This window comes from Prionailurus viverrinus, chromosome E1, assembly GCF_022837055.1.
Source record: "Prionailurus viverrinus isolate Anna chromosome E1, UM_Priviv_1.0, whole genome shotgun sequence".
In the NCBI taxonomy this organism is placed as follows: Eukaryota; Metazoa; Chordata; class Mammalia; order Carnivora; family Felidae; genus Prionailurus; species Prionailurus viverrinus.
In genome coordinates, this window is record NC_062574.1 from 11,013,852 (window position 1) to 11,037,447 (window position 23,596).

Sequence of the window (23,596 nt, forward strand, 5' to 3'; positions counted from 1 at the left end):
CTTCCCCACTCGTACTTTCTCTCTCTCAAAATAAATAAACAAAAAAATAAAGTCTTTAGTAAACATGTGTATACTTCTTCAAGGATGGTCTCTTCTAAGTTTTTTTTCCTGTGTATGGGCCCAACCTCGTGTGTTTCCATGCCTCAGAACTTTTTTGGTTGACAACTGGGCATTTTTATAACAGGGGAAGTCTGGAATCAGGGTCTCCTCCTTCCCCAGGGTTTATTGCTGCTTGTAGTTGCCTGTTTGGTGGCGTTTCTCAACTAATGTTTGTAAAGTCTGTATCGTCATGTATGGTAACTGAAATCTCTGTTCAGTAAGCTGAATGGTGAGTCATCATAGACTTCCTTAAATGCCTGGAAACAAGAGAAGGGGAAGGGGAAGGGGAAGGGGAAAGGGGAAAGGGGAAAGGGGAAGGTGGGAGGGGAGGAGGAAGGAAAATCACCCACTCTGCAGATGGGATGCTGTCTTGGGACACACCTTCAACACTCAGAGACTATAATTCTACTTTAGCCCACACTTCATGCTTGCACAGAGCCCGGAGGTCAGCCGGAAGTGAGAGTCTAAGGCTTTCTTGGGTCTTTTCCGGGCACGTGCTCAGCCCTGTGCAATCCCGTGCCCTTCATACCAGGAACATACGGGAGCTTTGCAAAGTCCTTTTCCCCCCAACCCCTGACGTATCTCATTCTCTAGCCTTTCCTCCAAGCTTTTCATTGTCTCATTGTTTGCCCCGACAGGGGTGGCTAGTACATTTGCCTTTATACTTTTTCAACAACTGTCCCTCTGCTCTGAAGAGTTCTGAGTTGGGTAAAATCAAGGCAAGTCCTTTGAGCCATCCTTCGAGGAGCCAGGAAACAGGCCCAAACAAATAACCACGGTTCTGTGAGAACAGTATTCTACTCCCACTGGTACCAGGAACACGTACCAGGAATGCAGGCCACTGTCTTCAAGGCTGCCAGGAAGCAGGTAACAAATGGGACCGGGGTTAAGTTAAAGTGCCACAAAGCAATTTTGTCAAGATTCAGCCGTTTGGTGGTGGTGGTGGAGTGGTTTGGTTTGACTAACAATTTTCTGGGTTGCCATAAACTTTTGGTTATTTTCTAGAGTCCCAATAATGTTGATTCTGACAGTTTCTGCCAATTTCTTCTTTTTTACAGAGGAAGGGACTTTCGGAGTTCCCCATTCCACCATCCTGTAGACATCTGCCAGCTTATTCTTTTTGAGCTAAAAGGAAAACTTGGTTACTTTCAAGGGTTTCGTAAAGCAAAGACAATCATGCTCGCCAACTGTAAAGGAGAGAGCGTAAGGCCGCACTGTTCTAAGCCAAGTTAATGTGCCACGTTAACAATGCAGACTTCCGCTTTGATTAGACCCGAGCATCAGTGTGTGTTACGTTACGCGATTAGCAAAATAGGTCTTCCTTTCATGCACCTGTAGGAGCACAACCATCACGGGGTGTTTGGCTGAGACATGGCGTCGGGAGGGGTCTGGACACTGCCGGCTGTGATGAGCACAGAGTGATGAGCAGGAGACCATCCGATACCCAGGGCAGCTGACAGAAGCAGAGGCCTCGATGATTTTGCACACGCAGGCCCCCAGACCTGCTCCAGAGCAAGCCCCCAAGAGTCAGGCTTCTCTCTTGGGAGCTGCAAGAAACCCTGATACGGCAAACGGTAAGTGACTCATCTTTAATTTTGTGCCAAGGCAACTGCTATTTTATTCCGGGTTCTAACACAGGCAGAAAGCACAGGTTTAGGTTTTCTTTGGAAGGAAAAATAATTCTGGGGTGCCTGGCTGACTCAGTCAGTAGAGCATGCTTGATCTTGGGGTCGTGAGTTCGAGCCCCACAAAGCAGGGTGGAGTTGATTTGGAAAAAAAGAAAAGCAAAAGTAATTCTTTTCTTTGTGAGAAAATCTTAATCTCTTCCTCCATGAATTTGACGGCACTGCCATTACAGGAGCTTAGCCGGAGAACGTGCTGGCCTAACTCGTGGGGCCCCAGTGTTCCGGAGTCTGACAAAACTCCAATGTAGAAGTTCTGAGTTCTGCACTCCGAACTGGAGGGCAGACGGTCCTCAGAGGCCTCATGTTAACAAGGGTCGTGTCATTTGCCCTCTGTGACCACCCTCCAGCATGTCCTCGTCCAGAGCATGCACAGGTGAGTTTTGTTCAGAGAATGGCTGTGCTGTCGAACAGGGAGCAGAACAAAGCCATGCCGAGATGCAGGTGGCAACTCACACCAACTCGCTGACCTGCCCCCCGTGGCTCACAGCCTGGGACTCGAGTTCCTCTCCTGCCACAGCCATTACACGTCAGAAATGTGCAGGTCCTGGACAAACAGAACAGGAAATATTACATCCCCGAGAGGCCACTGTCTCACCCCGACAAGATGCAGAAGACAAAACGGAGCGGGCGGACGAACATTTCAACATCCACGGCACGTATATTCAGCTTTCTTTTTATTTTAATTATAAAACAATGGCCAATACACAAAGTTTAAAAAAAAAACACACACACACACACAACGTAAGTTTTTATTCCCTCTTTTTTTGCAGAAAATAAATAACGGTCACGTAATAATCACTCACATATGCTTGTCTATAAAAGCATTTCTAAAAATGTCACTTACTGGATTTAATGGTATTATCTTTTTGGCTTTTCAACTGCAAGTAACACACAGATCATTTTATTTCATTAACTTGTTTAAGCACTTGGGCTCTAGCAACTTTGGAAAAAGGCTGTCTGTGAGCTTAAAAAAATCGTATTCCAAGCTATTTTTGAAATAGTTCAACTACAAACAACCAGATCGTTAATTTATTTAGGAGGAGAATATAGTTTTTCTCTTATAAAAATCGCCCCAAAAACTCACGAACACCTAACCCGACATAAAAAGTTGGTCTATCTTCATAGGAATTAACAAAGAGAAAGGAAGAAAGCATAATCGGTCCCCGTGAAGTGCATCAAACCAGGTGTGAGCCCTCACAGTACGCTCCGCCTCCAGTTTGGCCCTTGGGAGTTTCAAGAAAGGAAAGCTGTTCAGTCATCTAAACCTATGTTTCTGAAAAGGTAGGACATGGACTCCCCATTGTGAATCCGACGGATGGCTTCCGAAAGGATCATGCTGATATCCACCGTTTTAATTTTGGGGCACTGGAGCTTCTGGATTTCATGTGGAATCGTATTGGTAACCACCACCTGCAAATCGAGAGGAGAAAAACCAAGAGCATCATAGAAGCAGGTAGCTTCCCGGCTGGATGTGAAAATGTGATAAATTCTCACATCTCTGTAGTTTGACTTGACAGGACAGTGGGTCTACCGTACCTTTGATGGTGTTTTCAGTCAACGTGAACACTACTTGTGGTTCTTAGGTCAAGATCTGATGACCTTATGTCCACTAAGATGGCAACAGGCAAAAAGAGAATAAGAACTACTGGCAAGGTGGGAATGCAAACTGGTGCAGCCGCTCTGGAAAACAGTATGGTGGTTCCTCAAAAAACTAAAAGCAGAACTACCCTATGACCCAGCAATTGCACTACTAGGCATTTATCCACGGGATACAGGTGTGCTGTTTCGAAGGGACACATGCACCCCCGTGTTTCTAGCAGCACTATCGACAATAGGCAAAGTATGGAAAGAGCCCACATGTCCATCGGTGGATGAATGGATAAAGAAGATGTGGTCTATATATACAATGGAGTATTACTCGGCAATCAAAAAGAATGCAATCTTGCCATTTGCAACTACGTGGATGGAACTGGAGGGTATTATGCTAAGTAAAATTAGAGAAAGACAAAAATCATATGACTTCACTCATATGAGGACTTTAAGACACAGAACAGATGAACATAAGGGAAGGGAAACAAAAATAATATAAAAACAGGGAGGGGGACAAAACAGAAGAGACTCATAAATATGGAGAACAAACTGAGGGTTATGGGAGGGTTGTGGGAGGGGGGATGGGCTAAATGGGTAAGGGGCACTAAGGAATCTACTCCCGAAATCATTGTTGCACTATATGCTAACTAATTTGGATGTAAATTTTAAAAAATAAAAAACAAAGAACTACTGGTAAGGATGTGGGGAAACTGGAACCCTCACGTACCGCTGGTGGGAATGTAAAATGGTTTGGCTACTTTGGAAAGAGTCTGGAAGTTCCTCAAAAGGTTAAACACAGAGTTGCCATACGACCCAAGAGAAATGAAAACCAATCTTCGTTCAGAAACTTGTACACAAGGAGCCCCTGGGTGGCTCGGTTGGTTAAGCGTCCAACCTCGGCTCAGGTCATGGTCCTGCAGTTTACAGGTTCAAGCCGCATCGGGCTCTCTGCTGACAGCACAGAGCCCACTTTGGATCCTCTGTCCCCTTCTCTCTGTGCCCCTCCCCAACTTGTGCTCTCTCTCAAAAATAAATAAACATTTTAAAAAAGAACAAAAAAACTTGTACACAAATGTTTGCAACAGTATTTTTTTAAGTAGGCTCCATGCCCAACGTGGGGCTGGAACTCACAACCCGTAAGATCAAGAGTCCTATGCTCTACTGACTGAGCCAGCCGGGCACCCCTATAGCAGTATTATTTACAACAGTCAAAAAGTGGAAGCAACCCAAATTTCCTTAAAGTTATGAATGAAAAAACAAAATGTGGTATATCCATTCAATGAAATATTCAACAACAAATAAAAAGGAAGTACTGATACTCTACTACGGCAAGGATGAACTTTCACAACAGTATCTTCATTGAAAGAAGCCAGACGCAAAAGGTCACACATCACACAATTCATGTATGTGAAATGTCCCAATTAAGTAAACCTATAGAGTCAGAAAGCAGATTACTAGATGCCTATGGCTGAGTGGAAACGAGGGGGGGGTGCTGCTAATGAGAACAGGGTTTTTTTTTGGGGGGGGGGGAGCGAATGAGAATGATGGCTATAAAATTCTGTGGATATACTAAAACCACTGAATTTTATACTCTAAATGGGTGAACTGTACGGTATGTGAGTTATATCTCAATAAAGTTGTTTCTTAAAGTTAAGATTTGATAAAGATCAAAAAAAGATAAACAGGCACTTTCCAACAGCTACAAATGGAAAAATATTAAAATACTCAGCTTTCTTAAAAAAACAAACAACAACAACAACAAAAAAAAACAGGGGATTTGGGGCACCTGGGGCTCAGTGCTGACGGTGTGGAGCCTGCTTGAGATTCTCTCTTTCCCTCTCTCTCTCAAAATAAATAAACTTTAAATTTAAAAAAAAAGGGGGGGGATGGGAATAATTTTTCGATCATATTTATAATATACATTCCTTGCTTCCAAAACAAGCTTCATGACAACTTATAATAAAGACGCATATACACAATGAGACTGTTGAAACAGATACAACCACCAGGAATTATTCAGAACCAGCACCAGGAACAGGAAAACCTAGCCTCATGCAATTATTGTGACTCATCATTTTGTATTTCATATTCCTAGCAACTGAGGCAAAAATGGAAACATGAAGAGGAATGTAAGCATCACAGCTTGTACAAGACAGAACAGGTCCCGCCCCACAAAAAAAATCTACCAACTGGTATCAAACACAGAACTTTCTACACCATTCACGTGAAATCACAGCTTCCACTACTTTTATGCCTCCTCTGAAGTCCAGTGGGCTCTGGGAGGCGTGGCTCTCCAGCAGCTCCCCCACAGGCCTCTGGCTTGCTCTGCCCGCAAATAGCACCCGTGAGAACCACGCGGACAGACCAGTGAGAGCCGCTGTGCGCCTGAAGTCTTCCTAGCCTACTTAACATGTGAATTCCATATTGATTCTCTAACCCTGAATGCCTGTAGCATCATTCTTGGTCCCTTAGTATGTCTGTCCAGCTGAGTAGGAGGCTGGATCTGACCTGAGCCACGTGAGCCTGGCCTGTCTATGTGAAGGCACCTTGGACCCATAAACACAGGGCCAAGCTCAAGGAAATCTGCTGCTGAAGAGTCAAAAAGCGGAACTCGGAAAAGTAAATCCAATGTAAGATTTAACCAATCTTACAATTCTGGCCAATGTACGATTCAATACCCAGGAACATACACGGCAAAACACTTCCATTTCTTAGGACACAATGAAAATGTGACGTATGCCGTCAAAGCACACAAGCCAGTGGACCCAGGGGGGTGGACGGAGCGAGGTGAGTAAACCCGAATGGCCTGGCTTCAGCCTCAAGGGAGCCGCGTGCAACTGGGAAATGTGCCCCGTTTGCCTGTCTCCCCCAGTCTCCCCCCACAGGCGTCTGCACCAGCGACAGAGCAGGGCTCTGCAGTCAGGCAAGTTAAGGTCTGATCACAAACGCTTAGCCTACTGGCTGTGTGACCTTAAAAAGTCACTCACCCTTTCTGATGCTCTCTGAAAGTGGTGTCAACGGGGACCCTGCGGGGCTGTGATGGAGCTCGAGAGAGGGAGGTGGGCACAGCACTGTGCACCACACGCACCATTTGTGAGAATTAGGAAGACTCTGAACTATTACCAGGGGCAAAAGGCAGAGAGAGGCTTACAGCCCACGAAATGCAAACATAACCCACATTTTCAGTCCATTCGTAACCACAAAAGAACTCCTCCTTCACCCGCTGTCTATAACCCGGACCGAGGGGCCACAGGAGTGCCAGGGCAGCAGTGCCCACAACGGCGGCTGTTACCTCGTCAATGGCGGACTCTTCGATCAGCCGCGGAGCATCCGAGGATAACAAGCCGTGAGTCGCCATCACAAAGATCTTGTATGCGCCTCTTTCCTTCAGGGTCTCTGCTGCTGCGAGGAAGCTGTCAACATCATCGATGATGTCATCCTGTCCAATCACAGAGCGAGTGGAAGGCACATGAACACGTGCGCAAAGCCAGGAAAAAGAAAGGGTCCAATTCTACTCTAGCAAATCTGCTGCTGTGTGTAACGCCCCGACAGCAAGGTCACACTGCGAGTCTAAGTGGTTGTGACGCCACCACATTCCCTGCTGGCTTTTTGCAGCAAGGCTCCTCTGCCAGGTGCCTGTCATCTACAGGTGGCATCTTGGCCACACCCAAGGCTCCCTGGGGCCTCCCTCTCTGTGTCATCCCTTACTGTGCCTAGGACTGTGCCCTCACCCTGTAGGGGCTCCAGAAATGTTCACTGAAGGGTTTTTGGTTTTTGAAATGCATAATAAAGCTGTCAGGAAAGGCTTCTGACTCTAGGTAGACCTCTCCTCTTTTCCTGTTAGTTTTCTTCAGTTTCCAAATTTTCTCTGCTGGGCATATGGCAAATATGCTTTTTACATACGTTTTTATAATGGCAAAAACACTAATAGTTATTATTTTAACAAAATATGCAATCCAATGGTTTCCCTTCTATCGACCACATATTCCCAGTATGACAGGATAGAAAATATTGGCCTCCGCCCCGGGTTCCTGGCACAGAGCTCCTAAAACTCTTGTAAATTCCTATGTGATAAGGATACTAGGAACATGTCTTATTCTAGTATTTGTCTTTGACTCCATCCCTGACACAGGGCTCTTAAAACCCTTGTAAATTCGTACGTGGTAAGAATACCAGGAGCATCTTTTATTCTAAAGAGGGAAGTCTCGGTGGGCTCCCAAATGGGGGCTGGTCACCAGAAAGACCACGCCATGAGAAGCTTGGAATTGCCAGCTCCCCCACCCATCCTGCAGAGAGAGAAGAGGGGCTGGAAACAGAGCTAATGATCCATCATGCCTCTGTGATGAACCCTCCATAAAAATCCCCACAGTACAAGGTGTGGAGAGCTTCTAGACTAGTGAAAACATCCACGTACTGGGACGGTGACGTGCCCCCAACTTCACGGGGATGGGAGATTTTGTGCTCTGGACCCTCCCAGACCTCGCCCTATGCAGATCTCTTCATCTGTATCCTTTACAACATCCTTTAATAAACTGGTAAATGTGTTTCCCGGAGTTCCGTGAGCTGCTCTAGCAAATGAATCCAACCTGGGAACGGGGTCATGGGAACCTCCAATTTGTAGTCATATTGTACAGAAGCTGTGGGTAACCTGGGGCAACTGAAGGAGGGTGGGAGCAGTCTTGGGGGACTGACCCTCAACCCCTGGAGCTCAGACCCTAGCTCTGAGTAGACAGTGTCAGAACCGAGTTAAATTGAAGGGCACCCAGCTGGTGTTGTAGACAAAAACCTCCACACATTTGTGTGAGCAATAAAGGAGACACACGGGAGAGAGACACAGGAGGTGGAAAACGGAGTCTTTCCTCATCACACCCAGGCTACCAAAGTTATTTGAACCCCATTATGGTATTAAGCATTGTCTAGAGTTGAATAAATATTCACGTATGTATGTATATGTGTGTGTGTATGTATACATATATAATGTCCTTGCCATATATACTTTTCAAATGTACACTGATATTACTATGATCAAAGAAAAAAATACTACTTTATATTTTTTTAATGTTTATTTTTGAGAGAAAGAGACAGCATGAGTTGGGGAGAGGCAAAGAGAGAGGGAGACACAGAATCCAAAGCAGGCTTCAGGCTCTGAACTGTCTGCATGGAGCCAATGCGGGGCTCGAACCCATGAACCGTGAGATCGTGACCTGAGCTGAAGTCTGATGCTCAACCGACTGAGCCACCTAGGCACCCCAATACATACTACTTTAATTGTTTTTAATGTTTATTTTTGAGAGACAGAGAGAGGGGGGGGGGAGGGGCAGAGAGAGAGAGAGAAAGACACAGAATCTGAAGAGACTTCAGGCTCTGAGCTGTCAGCACAGAGCCCGACGCGGGGTTCGAACTCGCCAACCGTGGGATCATGACGTGAGCTGAAGTAGGACGCTTAACCAACTGAGCCACCCAGGCGCCCCCAATACATATTACTTTATTTTTATTTTTTTTAATTTTTAAAATTTTTTTTTTATTTTTTTCAACGTTTATTTATTTTTGGGACAGAGAGAGACAGGGCATGAACGGGGGAGGGGCAGAGAGAGAGGGAGACACAGAATCGGAAACAGGCTCCAGGCTCCGAGCCATCAGCCCAGAGCCTGACGCGGGGCTCGAACTCCCGGATCGCGAGATCGTGACCTGGCTGAAGTCGGACACTTAACTGACTGCGCCACCCAGGCGCCCCAATACATATTACTTTAAAAGTGCTACTGGTAAGGGCGCCTGGATGGCTCAGTCGGTTAAGTGTCCAACTTGGTTTTGGCTTAGGTCATGGTCTCTTGGCTTCATGAGTTCAAGCCCCGCATCGGGCTCTGCCCTGACAGTGTGGAGCCTGCTTGGGATTCTCTCTCTCTCCCTCTCTTTCTCTGTCCCTCCCCGACTTGCGCTGTCTCTGTGTCTCTCAAAATAAATTTTTTTTTTCTTAAAAGTGCTGCTGGTAAAATTGTACAGCCTCTCTGAAATAGAGCTTGACAGGTTCTTATAAAATTGTATTTGCAATTACCATGCAACCCACCAATTGCACTTTTGGTCATTTATCCCACAAAAAGGAAAACTCTGTTCACACAAAAATCCATACACAAAAGCACAGAGCAATTTAATATCTAATAGCAGAGAACTAGAAACAATCCAAATGTCCTTTAATCAGTGAGTGGTTCAACTGGGGTACCAACCTACATGGAATACTGCTCAGCACTAAAAGCAAATATTAATATACATAACAACTTGATGGATCTCCAGGGAAACGTGCTAAGTGAAAAAAAAAATCAATCTTAAAGGGCTACCTACTATATTATTCCACTTATATGACTTTCTTGAAATAACCGTTATAAAGACAGAGGACACGGGCGCCTGAGTGGCTCAGTCGGTGAAGCATTCGACTTCAGCTCAGGTCATGATCTCGTGGTTCATGAGTTCAAGCCCTGAATCTGGCTCTGTGCTGACAACTCAGAACCTGGAGCCTGCTTCGCATTCTGTGTCTCCCTCTCTCTCTGCCCCTCCCCCATTCACGCTCTGTCTCTCCCTCTCTCTCCAAAATAAACACTAAAAAAAAAATTTTAAGTAAAAAAGAGGGCAGACTAGACACGGCCACAAGTTAGTGATCAGGTGGGCAGGAAGGGGGTGTGGCCATAAAGGAGTGGCACAATGGAGCTTCGTGGTGATGGAACAGTTCCATATCTGGATTGCAGTGGTGGTTACACAAAGCTCCACGTCCACATGCACGTATGCAACACCGGCAATATCAGAAGCAGCTCTATGAGTGGTGGTGATCTGAATTTCCAGATTGTGGTACAGTTAAGCAAGGAGGAGGAAGCTGGATAAAGAGGACACAAGATGTGTCTGTATAATCTGGGGGGAGCTACTTCCTGTGAATCAATAATTACTTAAAAAAAAAAAAGTTGTGGGGTACCTGGGTGGCTCAGTCGGTTCAGCGTCCAACTTCAGTTCAGGTCACAATCTCGAGATTGGCGGGTTCGAGCCCTGTGTCAGGCTGTGCTGACAGCTCAGAGCCTGAAGCCTGCTTCAGATTCTGTGTCTCCCTCTCTCTCTCTACCCCTCCCCCACTCATGAGCGCACGTTCTCTCTCTCTGTCTCTGTCTCTCTCTCTCTCAAAAATAAACATTAATAAAAGTGTTTTTTTCTTAAATGTAGCTGCAGCAGAAAGGGGGCAAAGGCTTTACTGAATTCACAGCATCTTGTTGCTATAGATTTTGCTGATTAAGGAATAAATTAACGGGCACAGCTATTATTACCCTATAGGGTGACATCGGAGATTTTCTGATTCAGAAAAAGTACAAACAAAACTATAAGCACCAGGGAGCCCTGGTTAACTGGCGTGGCCACTTTGGGAATAATTTGGCACCGGCCAGTGAAGTTGGGAATGTGTGTGCCTTAGACCTCCAGCCCCACTCCCAGGCACCGAGGAAGTCTAACGTGTCTGCACCAGAAAAGAGACGTAACACTGTTCAAAACAGTATTATTTGGAAACAGAAAAACTTTACGTTCAGGGGAGCCTGGGTGGCTCGGTCAGTTAAGCGTCTGACTTCGGCTCAGGTCATGGTCTCATGGTTTGTGAGTTCGAGTGCACAGCCTGCTTCGGATCTTCTGTTTCCCTCTCTCTGCCCCTTCCCTGCTCTTGCTCACTCGCTCTCTCTCAAAAATAAACAATCAAGGGCCGCTGGGTAGCTAAGTCAGTTAAGCATCCAATTTCAGCTCAGGTCATCATCTCACAGTTCGTGAGTTTGAGCCCCGCATTGGGCTCTGTGCTGACAGCTCAGAGCCTCGAGCCTGCTTCAGATTCTGCGTCTCCCTCCCTCTCTCTGCCCCCTCCCCAGCTTACGCACATGCGCGCTCTCTCTCTCTCTCAAAAATAAATAAACATTAAAAAAATAATACATAAGGGCGCCTGGGTGGCTCAGTTGGTTAAGCGTCCGACTTCAGCTCAGGTCATCTCTCACAGCTTGCGAGTTCGAGCCCCGCGTCGGGCTCTGCGCTGACAGCTCAGAGCCTGGAGCCTGCTTCAGATTCTGCGTCTCCCTCTTTCTCTGCCCCTCCCCTGTGCTCTCTCTCTCAAAAATAAATAAAAAATCTTTAAATAATAATAACAAACAAATAAACATTAAAAAAAAAAGAAAGAAAAACTGTATGTTCAATGCCTGGAGAACAGATCAGTAAGGTGAGTGTTGGCTGTACCATGGAACGGGCACACAGCAATGAAGAAATGTTAACGTGCAACCACATGTTAACTACACAGAGGAATCTCAAAACAGCGTTGAACAAAAAGTCACAGAGTACACAAAGACTTCATTATATAAACATGAAAAACCTGCAAACGACAACAACCTAGCGTTTCGGACACACGCACTCATGGCAGACTGCGACGGCAAGTAAGGGTACGAATGACGACTTTCAGGCTGCTGACAACCTCTGGGGGGAACAGAGGAGGGGGAGACCAGGGCAAAGCCCAGCGGTGGCTTCAGGGGGACAGGACAATGTTCTGATTCCAAGCTGAGTAATGGGGGACGCACGTGTTCATTTTATTCCTCTTGTAACTATACAGGCATTAAAGACACTCCTTTCGTGCGCTAGTTTTATGAAGTGCAAGAGGATGTGTGTTTTAAACAGTCGTAATCAATTTCAGACGCTTTCAGCACAAAACAATTTCCCATGTTATGAACATCAGCTGCACAATATTTTAGTTGACTAAGGAGTTGTAATTTCTTAGTAAACTAGTAACAATTTTCAATTTTTGGAGCAAAGTAAACATTTAGCCCGGGTGCCAACTTAAATGAGACTTACCTGGCCATACCGCTATCCCCACATAATCAGCAAATAATTCAGCAGAGTAACAATGGCAAAACACAACAATGAATAATAAAAGAGGTCTACATACCACAATGATGGCGATCCTTCCTCCCACATCGCCAACAACTGTGATCGGGGGCTTTTCTTTAGGAATTAGCACTGGTCAGAAGAAAACACACACACAGAAGTTTCTATATTAAAACGTACGATACAGCCTCTAAGAAGTTAATGTCTCATGATAAAAAAGACTCAAGAAACTAGCAACAGATGGAAACTTCCCGAACCTGATAAAGGGCAACTGTGAAAAATTCACAGCTGACATCATGCTTAATGAAAGACTGAAAACTCTCCCCTAACATCCGGAACAAGACAAGGATGCCCATCCTCTCCACTGCTATTCGACACTGTACAGGAGGTGCTAGCCAGGGCAATTAGGCAAGAAAAAAAAATAATAAAAGGCATCCAGATTGGAAAGTAAGAAGTAACACTATTTCTATCAGCAAGTGACTTGATCCTATATTAAGAAATACCAAAGAATCCACAAGGAACTACAAAATCTAATACACCAATGCAGCAAATGTTGTAAGGTAACACACAAAAATCAGTTGTTTCTACATGCCAGCAATGAACAATCTAAAGAAGAAATTAAGAAAACAACTCCATTCATAAAAGCATCTAAAAGAATAAAATACCTAGGAATAAATTTAACCAAACAGGTGAAACACTTGTACACTAAAAACTATTAAAACACTGCTCAGGAGAGTCTGGGTGGCTCAGTTGGTTAAGCATCTGACACTGGCTCAGAGCCTGACAGCTGAAAGCCTGGAGCCTGCTTCAGATTCTGTGTCTCCCTTTCTCTCTGCCCCTCCCCCAGCTCACACTCTGTCTCTCTCAAAAATTAAAAAAAAAAAAAAAAAAGAAAAATTAAAACACTGCTCAAAGAAATTAAACATACATAAATGGAAAAACAGCCCATGTTCATGGATGTAAGTATTAATACTGTTAAGATGGCAATGCTCCCAGTGACCTAGAGATTCAATACAATCCTTATCAGAATCCCAACTGCTTTTCTGACAGAAATGAACTGACCATAAATTCCTGAAATATGGAAATACAAGGGACCCCAAATATCCAGAACAACCTCAAAAAAGAAAGAATCAAGGTGGAGGACTCACACTTCCCTATTTCAGAACTTATTACAAAGCTGTATTAATCATATGTGGTACTAGCATAAGGATGGGGATATAGATCAAGGAAAAGAACTGAGTCTGGGGCGCCTGGGTGGCGCAGTCGGTTAAGCGTCCGACTTCAGCCAGGTCACGATCTCGCGGTCCGTGAGTTCGAGCCCCGCGTCGGGCTCTGGGCTGATGGCTCAGAGCCTGGAGCCTGTTTCCAATTCTGTGTCTCCCTCTCTCTCTGCCCCTCCCCCGTTCATGCTCTGTCTCTCTCTGTCCCAAAAAATAAATAAACGTTGAAAAAAAATTAAAAAAAAAAAAAAAAAAAGAACTGAGTCAAGAAATAAACTGAAACATTTATAGCCAATCCATTTTCCCCCCAGCTTTACTGAGATGTCTCTGACAAAGAACTAGTTGTTAAGTTCAAGGTGTACGACATAACGATTTGATACACATCCATATGGCAAAATGATTACCACAGTAAGATTAATTAACACATCCATCATTTCACATGATTACAATTGTGTGTGTGTGTGTGTGTGTGTGTGTGTGTGTGTGTGTGTGGTGAGAAACATTAAGAACTACTCTTTCAGTAACTTTTAAGTTTTCATGTATATAATCAGTATTATTAATTTACAGTTATCATGTTGTACATTAGATCCCCAGAATTTGGTGAACTTATAACTGCAAGTGTGTACCCTTTGACCAACATCTCCCCATTTCCTCCACCACCCCAGGCCCTGGCAACTAACATCCTATTGTCTGTTTCTATGAGTTGAGCTTTTTCTTTAGATGCCACATATAAGTGGGGCACCTGGGTGGCTCGGTCAATTAAGCATCCGACTCTTTCAGCTTAGGTCACGATCTCACAGTCACGCTAGTCTAGTGTCTAGAGTATATAAAGAACTCTTACAACTCGACAATAAAAAGGCAAACAAACCAATTTTAAAAATAAGCAAAACATCTGAATAGACACTTCTCCAAAGAAGATATGCAAGTGGACAAGCACATGCAACATCATTAGCCATTAGAGAAATGCAGGTCAAAACTACAACAAAGCACCACTTCAACCTGCTAGGGAGACTATTATAAAAAAAATCAGGAGAGGCGCCTGGGTGGCTCCAGTCGGTTAAGCATCTGACTCTTGATTTCGGCTCAGGTCATGATCTCACAGTTCCTGAGAGGGAGCCCCACATCGGTGGGGCTGACAGCGCGGAGCCTGCTGGGGATTCTCTCTCTTCCTCTGCCCCTCTTCTGCTCGCTCTCTCTCAAAAAAAATAAATAAACATCTTTAAAAATCAGGAAATAAGTGTTGGGAAGGATACGGAGAAATCAGAACCTTTATATATGGCTGGGAGGAAGGTAAAACGGCACAGCTGTTGTGGAAAACAGTTCGAGGGCTCCTGAGAAAGTTAAACATAAAGTTACAACGAGACCCAGCAATTCTAACCCTGGAGAAATGAAATTCTAGGTCTGTGGGAAGCGGGCACACGAATGAACGTCACAGCCTTAGAGCCAAAGGCAGATGCAACTCCAGTGCCCACCAGTGGGTGAATGACAAGCAAGCTGTGCCATATCCACACACAACGGAAAAGCATCAGCCACGGAAAGGAATCAAGCCCCAGTACGTGCAACGACTTGGATGAACGTCAAAGACGTTACGCTCGGTGAAAGAAACTAGACGCAGGTCACAGACTGTATGATTCCGTTTCTATGAAATGTCCAGAACGGGCAAATTCATAGCAACAGAAAGGGGGCATGGGGGTGATAATTTAATGGGTAGGGGTGTTTTTCCGGGGGGATGAGGTGTTCGAAACCAGGGAGAAATGGTGGTTGCACCACGCTGCAGACGTACGAAACGCCAGTGAACTGTGTACCTTCGAAAATGGCTGATTCTAGGTTATGTGACTTTCACTCAATTTTTGCAGAAAGGTCAGCGTCACTGAAGGAAAAAGTAGGAGTGCTCCAGCTCAGGGCTGCTCCACCTCGGCACCACTGACGTTTTGGGTTAGATAATTCTTTGTTGTGGGGCTGTCCTGTGTGTCACAGGACCTTTACAGTGTCCTTGGCTTCTTCTCACTAGATGCCAGGAGCAGCCCCCTCACTTGTGACCTCCAAAAATGTCTGCAGACACCTCCAAATGTCCTCAATGGGACAAAATCCAATGGCACCCCCTGGTTGGGAATCACTGCTGTGGATTAAAAGGGTGGCTAAGGGCGTATGACAATTCAACGCAATGTGTGATCCTAGGTGGCAGGGTGGGCGGGGGGCAGCGGGGTATGACAGAAATGCAAAACCCAACAGAGCAAGACAAATCCCAAAACTGAAGTGATTTTTTTTTTTTTTTTAAACATTTTCCACACTTCTCCCAGGCACCTGACGCCAGTACCAGGGAAAGAGCACAGTGGTGTAGCCTTTAGGGAATCAACCCAACAAAGAGCCATACGAACAGTCTCAGCTTGGGCCTCCTTAATCTCACTTCTAGAAACTTACAATGAAATAAACCCAAGTGCAGAAGTTTTTACCCACATAGGCGCACTGCAACATTCTACTGGCAAGGAGCAGGCGAGAACAAGTACCAGCCAGACCCTGCTCACGCTTAGGTTTAAGCCACATCTTTAAGATGGGATATTCAACAGCCATTATGCAAGTTTTTAATCACGTGGGCGAAGGTACGTTATGGAGGGAGGCGCGCGTTCTGTGCCCAGGATGCCCCGCATCTCCTTAACACAAGTAAGGAAAACCTGAGAAGAGACCCATGAAAAGAGAAATGGGTCTCTGGATGTAGCATTGATGATTATTTTCTTCCTTTACAACGGAATGTTTGGAATATTTATATAACGTGTACACACTCTGGAAAAGAACTGTTTTCTGTTTTAGTTGGCGTTTTTCACATTTAAGAAACCAGAATGTACAAACTAACATTTTATTATTTTTTTAAATTTTTTTTGTAGGCTCCACACCCAGTACGGAGCCTAAAGTGGGGCTTGAACTCACGACCTTGAGATCAAAACCTGAGCTGAGATCAAGAGTTGGATGCTTAACCAACTGAGCCACCCAGGGGCCCCACAAACTAATTTTTTTTTTTTTAACGTTTATTTATTTTTGAGACAGAAAGAGACAGCATGAACGGGGGAGGGGCAGAGAGAGAGAGGGAGACACAGAATCGGAAACAGGCTCCAGGCTCTGAGCCATCAGCCCAGAGCCCGACGCGGGGCTCGAACTCACGGACTGCGAGATCGTGACCTGAGCTGAAGTCGGACGCTTAACCGACTGAGCCACCCAGGCGCCCCATAAACTAATTTTTTAAATCTAACACTAAATATCAAAATCTTGTGATACAATCAAAATCTCAAAATAGATGCGTCAGATGCCACAGGATCAATGCTTTCTTTTGCTGTCATGTATCTATTTGCTATTCACTTTAACAAGTATTACACAGAGAAGGTCAGGCCATCAAGTGTGCGAAAGTAAAGTGCAACACGTAGGAGCTGCGAAATTCAACTTCTCAATTATAATCCCCCCCAAATCTTCCAGCGTTCACCACCTGGGTTAAAACATAAGCACAGAAATGTTATAATTAAAATCGTGAATGAAATGAGCTGAAACAGAGAGAGCAAATAAACAGATGGAGGAAACGTCAGAGAGTCCCATTCCCTGGTTTTCATTTTTTTTTTTAATTAAAAAAGAAATTTTTTTAATGTTTATTTATTTTTGAGAGAGAGAGAGAGAGAGAGAGAGAGAGAGAGAGAGAGAGACAGAGACAGAGCATGTGCGGGAACGGGGCAGAGAGAGAGGGAGACACAGAATCCAAAGCAGGTTCCAGGCTCTGAGCCGTCAGCACAGACCCCAACATGGGACTCGAACACAAGGACCACGAGATCATGACCTGAGACAGAGTCGGACGCTTAACCGACTAAGCCACCCAGGCGCCCCCATTCCCTGGTTTGCAGACGGGAAACCAGCAGCTCCATTTCTGCAGTCCAGAAACCACTAGCTAAGGCCACATTTAAAGCTAAGACCCAGAAGTTAAAAGGGGCTGATTCGTCTAAAGACTGCGGGATGTGTTCCGGAATGGAGCCCACGTGACTGCCAAACTGAACAGGAACGTGCTTTCCCCCACGCTCAGGGGAAGGGCTTATCCCTTGAGCCGAAGGCACTGGGGCTCCTGACATCCACTACTGCCTAAAAGCAGAGCCCCCCCAAAAGAATGCCCATTCAAAAGAATGCCCGTGTCAGAAATCCACTCCAAGAACAACCAGGAAGGACTGACCTACCATGGAGACTAGAGGTCAGCACCACACCTCAACAGACACTGTCACAAAGCTATCCTACTGCCATCCGTGCTGAGGAGCCGCTCATCTCTCCTAAAAGTCACCTGTTTTCTAGCTTCCGCTTCCCCTGTTAAAATGGTATAGAGGCCCCCAATCCTAAACCCTGTCTTTTCTCGCACTAATCTATCTTTTGCGAGTTTTTTTTTTTTTTTAATGTTTACTTATTTATTTGAGAGAGACAGTGTGTGTGAGCAAGTGTGGGGGAGGGCAGAGAGAGAGGGAGACAGAGGATCCTAAGAAGGCTCCACACTGTCAGCACAGAGCTGGACACGGGGCTCGAACTCACAAACCGTGAGATCATGACCTGAGCCGAAACCGAGAGCCAGACACTTAACCAAATGAGCCACCCAGGTGCCTTCTTTTGTGAGTTTTATTGCAGGCCCCAAAGCCTGAACCTAAAGAGGGCAGAGGATAAGTTTTTCCTCCCCATCAGACTCAAACAAAGGCAGTATTTTTTTAATCAAGAAGATGTTAATAAAGCACGAAGGATGTTTCTTAGAAACAAAAGCAAATTCACACATAACCATACCACCCTGTCACGAGTATTTTCATCTTCCATATTCCCTCCCGGGCCTCACACAAACACAGGTATACCCTCTCATGTTCTGCCCATTCCCATATGTTCCAGATTTTTCTCTTGTGTCCAGACAGTCTTAATTATGTCAACAGGCTGCATAATTAGCTGTGCTGATACAGCATAATTCAAGCCCTACCCTCTGCTAAGCCGTTTAGACTTTTCCAATATTCTGCATTCAAAATAACACTATAGTGAATAACTTGCACATACAAAGTTTTTTTGCTTATGTTAAACCCTTCTCTAGGATATATTACTGAATGAATGAAATTCCCTGAAGTGCCAGAACGGAGTCTTTTCCTAGTTCTTGCTGTGATCACACCGACTGCTTCTAGAAGGCTCTACAGTCCACAGGGCTCTCTGAAATGCACTTGTGACAACCAGGCCAGGCCAGGAAAAGTATAAGTCATTTTTGCCAACTTAAAGAAAAAACAGAGAAGAGGCAGTTCACAGCTGAAAAACGACAAATTCAGTCAGCCTTAAAACCAAAGCGGGAAGTGACAAAGAGGGGCCAGCGCACTTACTGGGGATCTCCAGGCTGGGGTGGATGGCAGCCACACTCCTGACCATGGGCGGGGAATGCCGTCCATCCACCAAGTCGGACTCGGCGTCCTGCGCTTCCCCGTGAATCACCGCAATTCCCAGTCGCAGGCGCTCCGCAAAAGACTGTGCCCTGAGGGAGAGCAGTAGACACAGTTCAGAAATCACGCAGCCCCCCTTCTCCAGCGTTCGCGGGAGAAACAGAAGACAACATAAATCAGATGCGGTTTCCGAAAGAATTCGTGAAAAGAGAATGAAGGTGACCTGCAAGTGTTAGGATGCAGGACAAAGTGTGGAGTCCCCACGTGACGAGCGTGTCCCTCTGGCCGGGGCAGCGATGGGCAGCAGCGGCCAGCCTGCTCTGTGCTCGGCCCACTGGGGAGCCTACAGCAGTGACTCCGCGAAGCCTCAGCCTCCCGGCTTTTAATTGCTAATCCACCCGGCCACGCACTTCATAGTGAGAACCAACCACAGGAGACAAGGTGCGTTACAACCTCAGAAAAGCAGTAAGCGTCGATCTTTAAACTTTTTTTTTTTTTTAACGTTTATTTATTTTTGAGACAGAGAGAGACAGAGCATGAACGGGGGAGGGTCAGAGAGAGAGGGAGACACAGAATCTGAAGCAGGCTCCAGGTTCCGAGCCATCAGCATAGAGCCCGACGCGGGGCTCGAACTCACGGACCGCGAGATCGCGACCTGAGCCGAAGTCGGCCGCTTAACCGACTGAGCCACCCAGGCGCCCCATTGTCGATTTTTAAATTGTACTGAGATAGAACGAAGACACCATAAAATATACACGTTTACACTGTACAATCTCATAGGCTCTGATGTGCGTACACATCCGTGCAACCATCAGCACAACGAAGACCAGGAAAATCTCTCTCACTGCCAGACACATCCTGGTGCCCCTTTGTAATTTCTCCTTCCGGCACCAGGCAAACCAATAGTTTGTTCTCTGTCAGCATAGTTTTGCCTTTTCTAGAATTCTGTAAGTAGAATCAGAGTATCTTTTTTTTTTTTTTTTTTGTCTTTCTTCGTTCACTAAGGATAACATGTTGGAGATCCATCCATTTTACATGGGACACCAAAGTCACCCCTTTACACTGCCACAATCTGTTGTTTGGGTCTATCACAGTTTGTCCATTCACTTGAACTTCTGCATTGTTTCCAGTTCTGAACCATTACAAAACTGCTTTGAATATTCATGTACAAATCTCTGCAGGGACTTATGTTTTCTTTTCTCCAGGGTAAATAGCTAGGCGTAGAATGGCTGGATCATAGGACAGGCATGTATTTAGCCCTCTAAAGACACAACCGTGAGGCGCCTGGGTGGCTCAGTCGGTTAAGCGTCCAACTTCAGCTCAGATCATGATCTCACGGTTCATGGGTTCAAGCCCCGTGTCGGCTCTGTGCTGACAGCTCAGAGCCTGGAGCCTGCTTCGGATTCTGTCTCCCTCTCTCTCTCTCTGCCCCTCCCCACGTTGTGCTGTCTCTGTCTCTGTCTCTCTCTCTCTCCCCCTTAAAAAATAAAAAACATTAAAAAATTAAAAACACAACAACAACGAACTCTTTTCCGAAGTGGTTATACCATTTTACATTCCCACGAACTGCGCACGAGGGTTCCAGGGCCTCCAAGTTCTGCCACTCAGTGGGGTCAGTCACTTCAACTACTACCCATGCTAACGGCGTGTACAGGTGCCTCACCGTGGCCTCAGTTTGGACTGGCCTCATAACAAATGGTGCTGAACATTTTCACGTGCTTACCTGCCAATTGAATATATACTTTGGGGTAAAGGGTCTGTTTATCTTTTGCCAATTTTTTAGTTGGGTTGTTAGTTCCCTAAGTTTTGGGAATTCTTTACACGTTCTAAATACAAATTCTTTATCAGATACAGGCTTTCCCAATATTTCCTCCCACTCTGTCTGTGTCTTCTGTCATTCTCTTCATAAAGTCTTTGGAAGAGTAGTTTTAATTTTGATGACACGATGTGACAACTTCCTTCTTATAAAACGGACTTCTAGTGTCGTATTTAAAAAATGTTTGTCCAACCAAAGTCACAAAGATTTTTCTCCCATGTTTTCCTCTGGGAGCTTTATCGTTTTAGGTTCTACATTTAGTTGATGTTTGTATATGATGTAAAACATGGCTCAGAATTGATGATTTTGCACATGAATTTCCAGTCATTCCCACACCATTTGCTCAAAGGACTATCCTTTCTCCATTCAGAACTGCCTCTGCCCCTCTGCTGGAAATCAGTATTCGAGATACGCGTAGGTCTATTTCTGGACTCTGCTCTGTTCCACTGAGCTATTTTTCTATCTTTTCCCAATCACACACAATCACGATTGCTTTAGCTTTATGGTCAGTCCTGGACTTCAGTGTTACATCTCCAACTTTGGTATTCTTTCTCAAAGTCCAAGCAGCACTTACATATCTACCGAGCGGAGGGGCAAGTCCACCTGAATCATATTTGGCCAACACCCAAATCCCATAATCACTGGTGTGGAAAACACCCTGAGAAGTGGTTAGCGGTGCCATTACTTTCCAGTGAACATACACAGTTCAATCACCATGGATCGCCTTCCTCAGCCCCTTGGGTGTGTTTCTTCATCTCAGAGAGAGAGAGAGAGAGAGAGAGACAGAGAGAGAGAGAGAGAGACAGAGAGAGACAGAGAGAGAGAGAGAGGGAGAGAGGGAGGGAGGGAGGGAGGGAGGTTGGGAGGGAGGGAGGGAGGGAGGGAAGACGCTGGCCTCCTAGCTAGAGAAGATCAAGTGAGGTAACACAGACGTCTTAGTTCCAGCCGCTGTAACTGGATACCACAGACCGGGGGTGCTTAAACAACAGAAATGTGTTTCTCACGGTTCTGGAGGCCACAGGTCCAAGATGAGGGCCTGCTTCCCGGTTTGCACTCGGCCTCTGTCTCTCACTGTGCCCTCGCGTGGCAGAGAGCAGACGGCCCCTGCAGCACTGGTCTCTTCTCCTAAGGGCACTGAGCCCATACATGACGGCTCCTCCTTCGTGACCTAATTACCTCCCAAAGGCCTCCCCTCCTAAAACCATCACAGTGGGGGTGAGGATTTCAAGACGAATGTTGGGGGGACACAAACATTCAGTCTACAATAGCAGCTAAAACATCTGCCGCTAAACCTAAGTTCCCTGAGGGCACCTTCTCAGGCCTCATCCGACCCTGCACAATAGCTTCTCAATAAACATCTGATGTGTAAATGACAAACTCAGTGTGGTACAGCCCACCCTTGAACAATATGGGTTTGAACTGCGTGGGTCCACTCACAGCCAATTTGTTTTTATATAAATACAGTGCAATACTGTAAATGTATTCTCTTCCTCATGATTTTCTTAGTAACATTTTCTTTTCTCTAGCTTACTTTATTGTAAGAATACAGTATACTACACGTAACATACAAAATTTGTATTAATTGACTGGTTACGCTATCAGTGAGGTTCTAGTCAACGGCGGTCTGTCAGTAGTTGAGTCCTGGGGGAGTCCAAGTTATGCATGGATTCTGAAGCACAGGGGGGTCGGCACCGCTAAAACCTGTGTTGCTCAAGAGTCAACTGTACCAACAAATGCCAAATAAACGAACCAAAGGCTATTACAATGATAAAATCCCACCAACACATGAAGTCAGATGTAAACTGAGTATTATAAAAGTTACCAAAAGCCTATCCATATGGGCGAGTCAAATGAAAATTCATCATATTCTTTTGGTATTTAGTGGGAAAAAACCGATCGACACACACTGCTGCTACTCCGGTCTCCACCGAGATGGAAGGCCCCCACCACGGAGCAGAACTGAAAACCCGGATGTTACACATGAAACAAACCTAAGAAGACTCTGAAGAGGACAGGAGACACAGACTGGCCGGGGACCTCGGGACTGCGGGGATAACAAGGTGCTGAGTCCTCTCGTCTTTCTGTCTCGTTATCCCATATCCCAGACTCGCAGCTGGAGAGGCGGGCGGCCCAAAATGCCAAGAGGCACATACCAAAGAAGCGCAGACAAAAGCCTGCTTTCTCCAGCCACAGGACCAAGAGAGAGACCGCCTCCCACGTCAGAAAACTTTAACCCTACCCCCGGCCACCCCAGGAAAAACCAGCTATGCCACTCGCCCACACGAGTTTAGGTCAAGCAGGGGGCCTGCACTGCCTCCCTTGCCAGGCGATAACGATGAGCCCCAAACCCGCCAACGGGGTAGTTGAAGAGACGGCCAAGCAGGGGGCTGGCACTTTTCATCCCCACCGGGCGGTCATCACCCCCCGCGCCCCGCCGGGTGTCAGTGCAGAGGGACACCTGGACTTCCACCCCGACTCGGCAGTAAAGAGGTGCCCTTCCCCCTCCCCTGTGAGGTGGCGTCAGATGGGGCCCCGTCAGTCAGTGGTAACAGGGCCACTCCCCACCTGGGTCAGCAGAGGATTCCCAGGGAGCGGTGCTCGCACTCTGACCCACTCGTGAGTGTTTTCATCCGACTCTTCCTACAGAGCCACGGCAACCACAACAGTGTGGTGCTGACATACAGTCAACAGAACAGATCTGAGAGTCCAGAAATACACACAAACATCTATGGCCGAGTGATTTTTGACAAGAATGCCAAAGCCATTCAAGGGGGAAAGAACAGTCTTTTTGACAAATGGTGCTAGACAACCAGACAATCACGTGGAAAAGAAAGAAGCTGGACCCCTACCTACGGCTCCCTCCAGACACAAAAATTAATTCAAAATCGA

At 45.8% G+C, this 23,596-nt stretch overlaps 1 protein-coding gene across 4 annotated transcripts in view; it reads right to left on the bottom strand.

Annotated features, from left to right (window-relative positions):
- Nucleotides 1-2,798: 2,798 nt before the first annotated feature.
- The window catches only part of PRPSAP2 (phosphoribosyl pyrophosphate synthetase associated protein 2), a 46,699-nt gene continuing 25,901 nt past the window's right edge, over nucleotides 2,799-23,596 (bottom strand). For all 4 annotated transcript variants that reach the window (XM_047833250.1, XM_047833248.1, XM_047833249.1 and 1 more), the window contains 4 exons: nucleotides 18,835-18,983; nucleotides 12,316-12,386; nucleotides 6,667-6,813; nucleotides 2,799-3,194 (listed from right to left, as the gene is read on the bottom strand). In XM_047833250.1, the coding sequence (XP_047689206.1) occupies nucleotides 3,036-3,194; nucleotides 6,667-6,813; nucleotides 12,316-12,386; nucleotides 18,835-18,983 (526 nt within the window). In that variant the 3' untranslated portion in view covers nucleotides 2,799-3,035. The remainder of the gene's footprint in view (nucleotides 3,195-6,666; nucleotides 6,814-12,315; nucleotides 12,387-18,834; nucleotides 18,984-23,596) is intronic.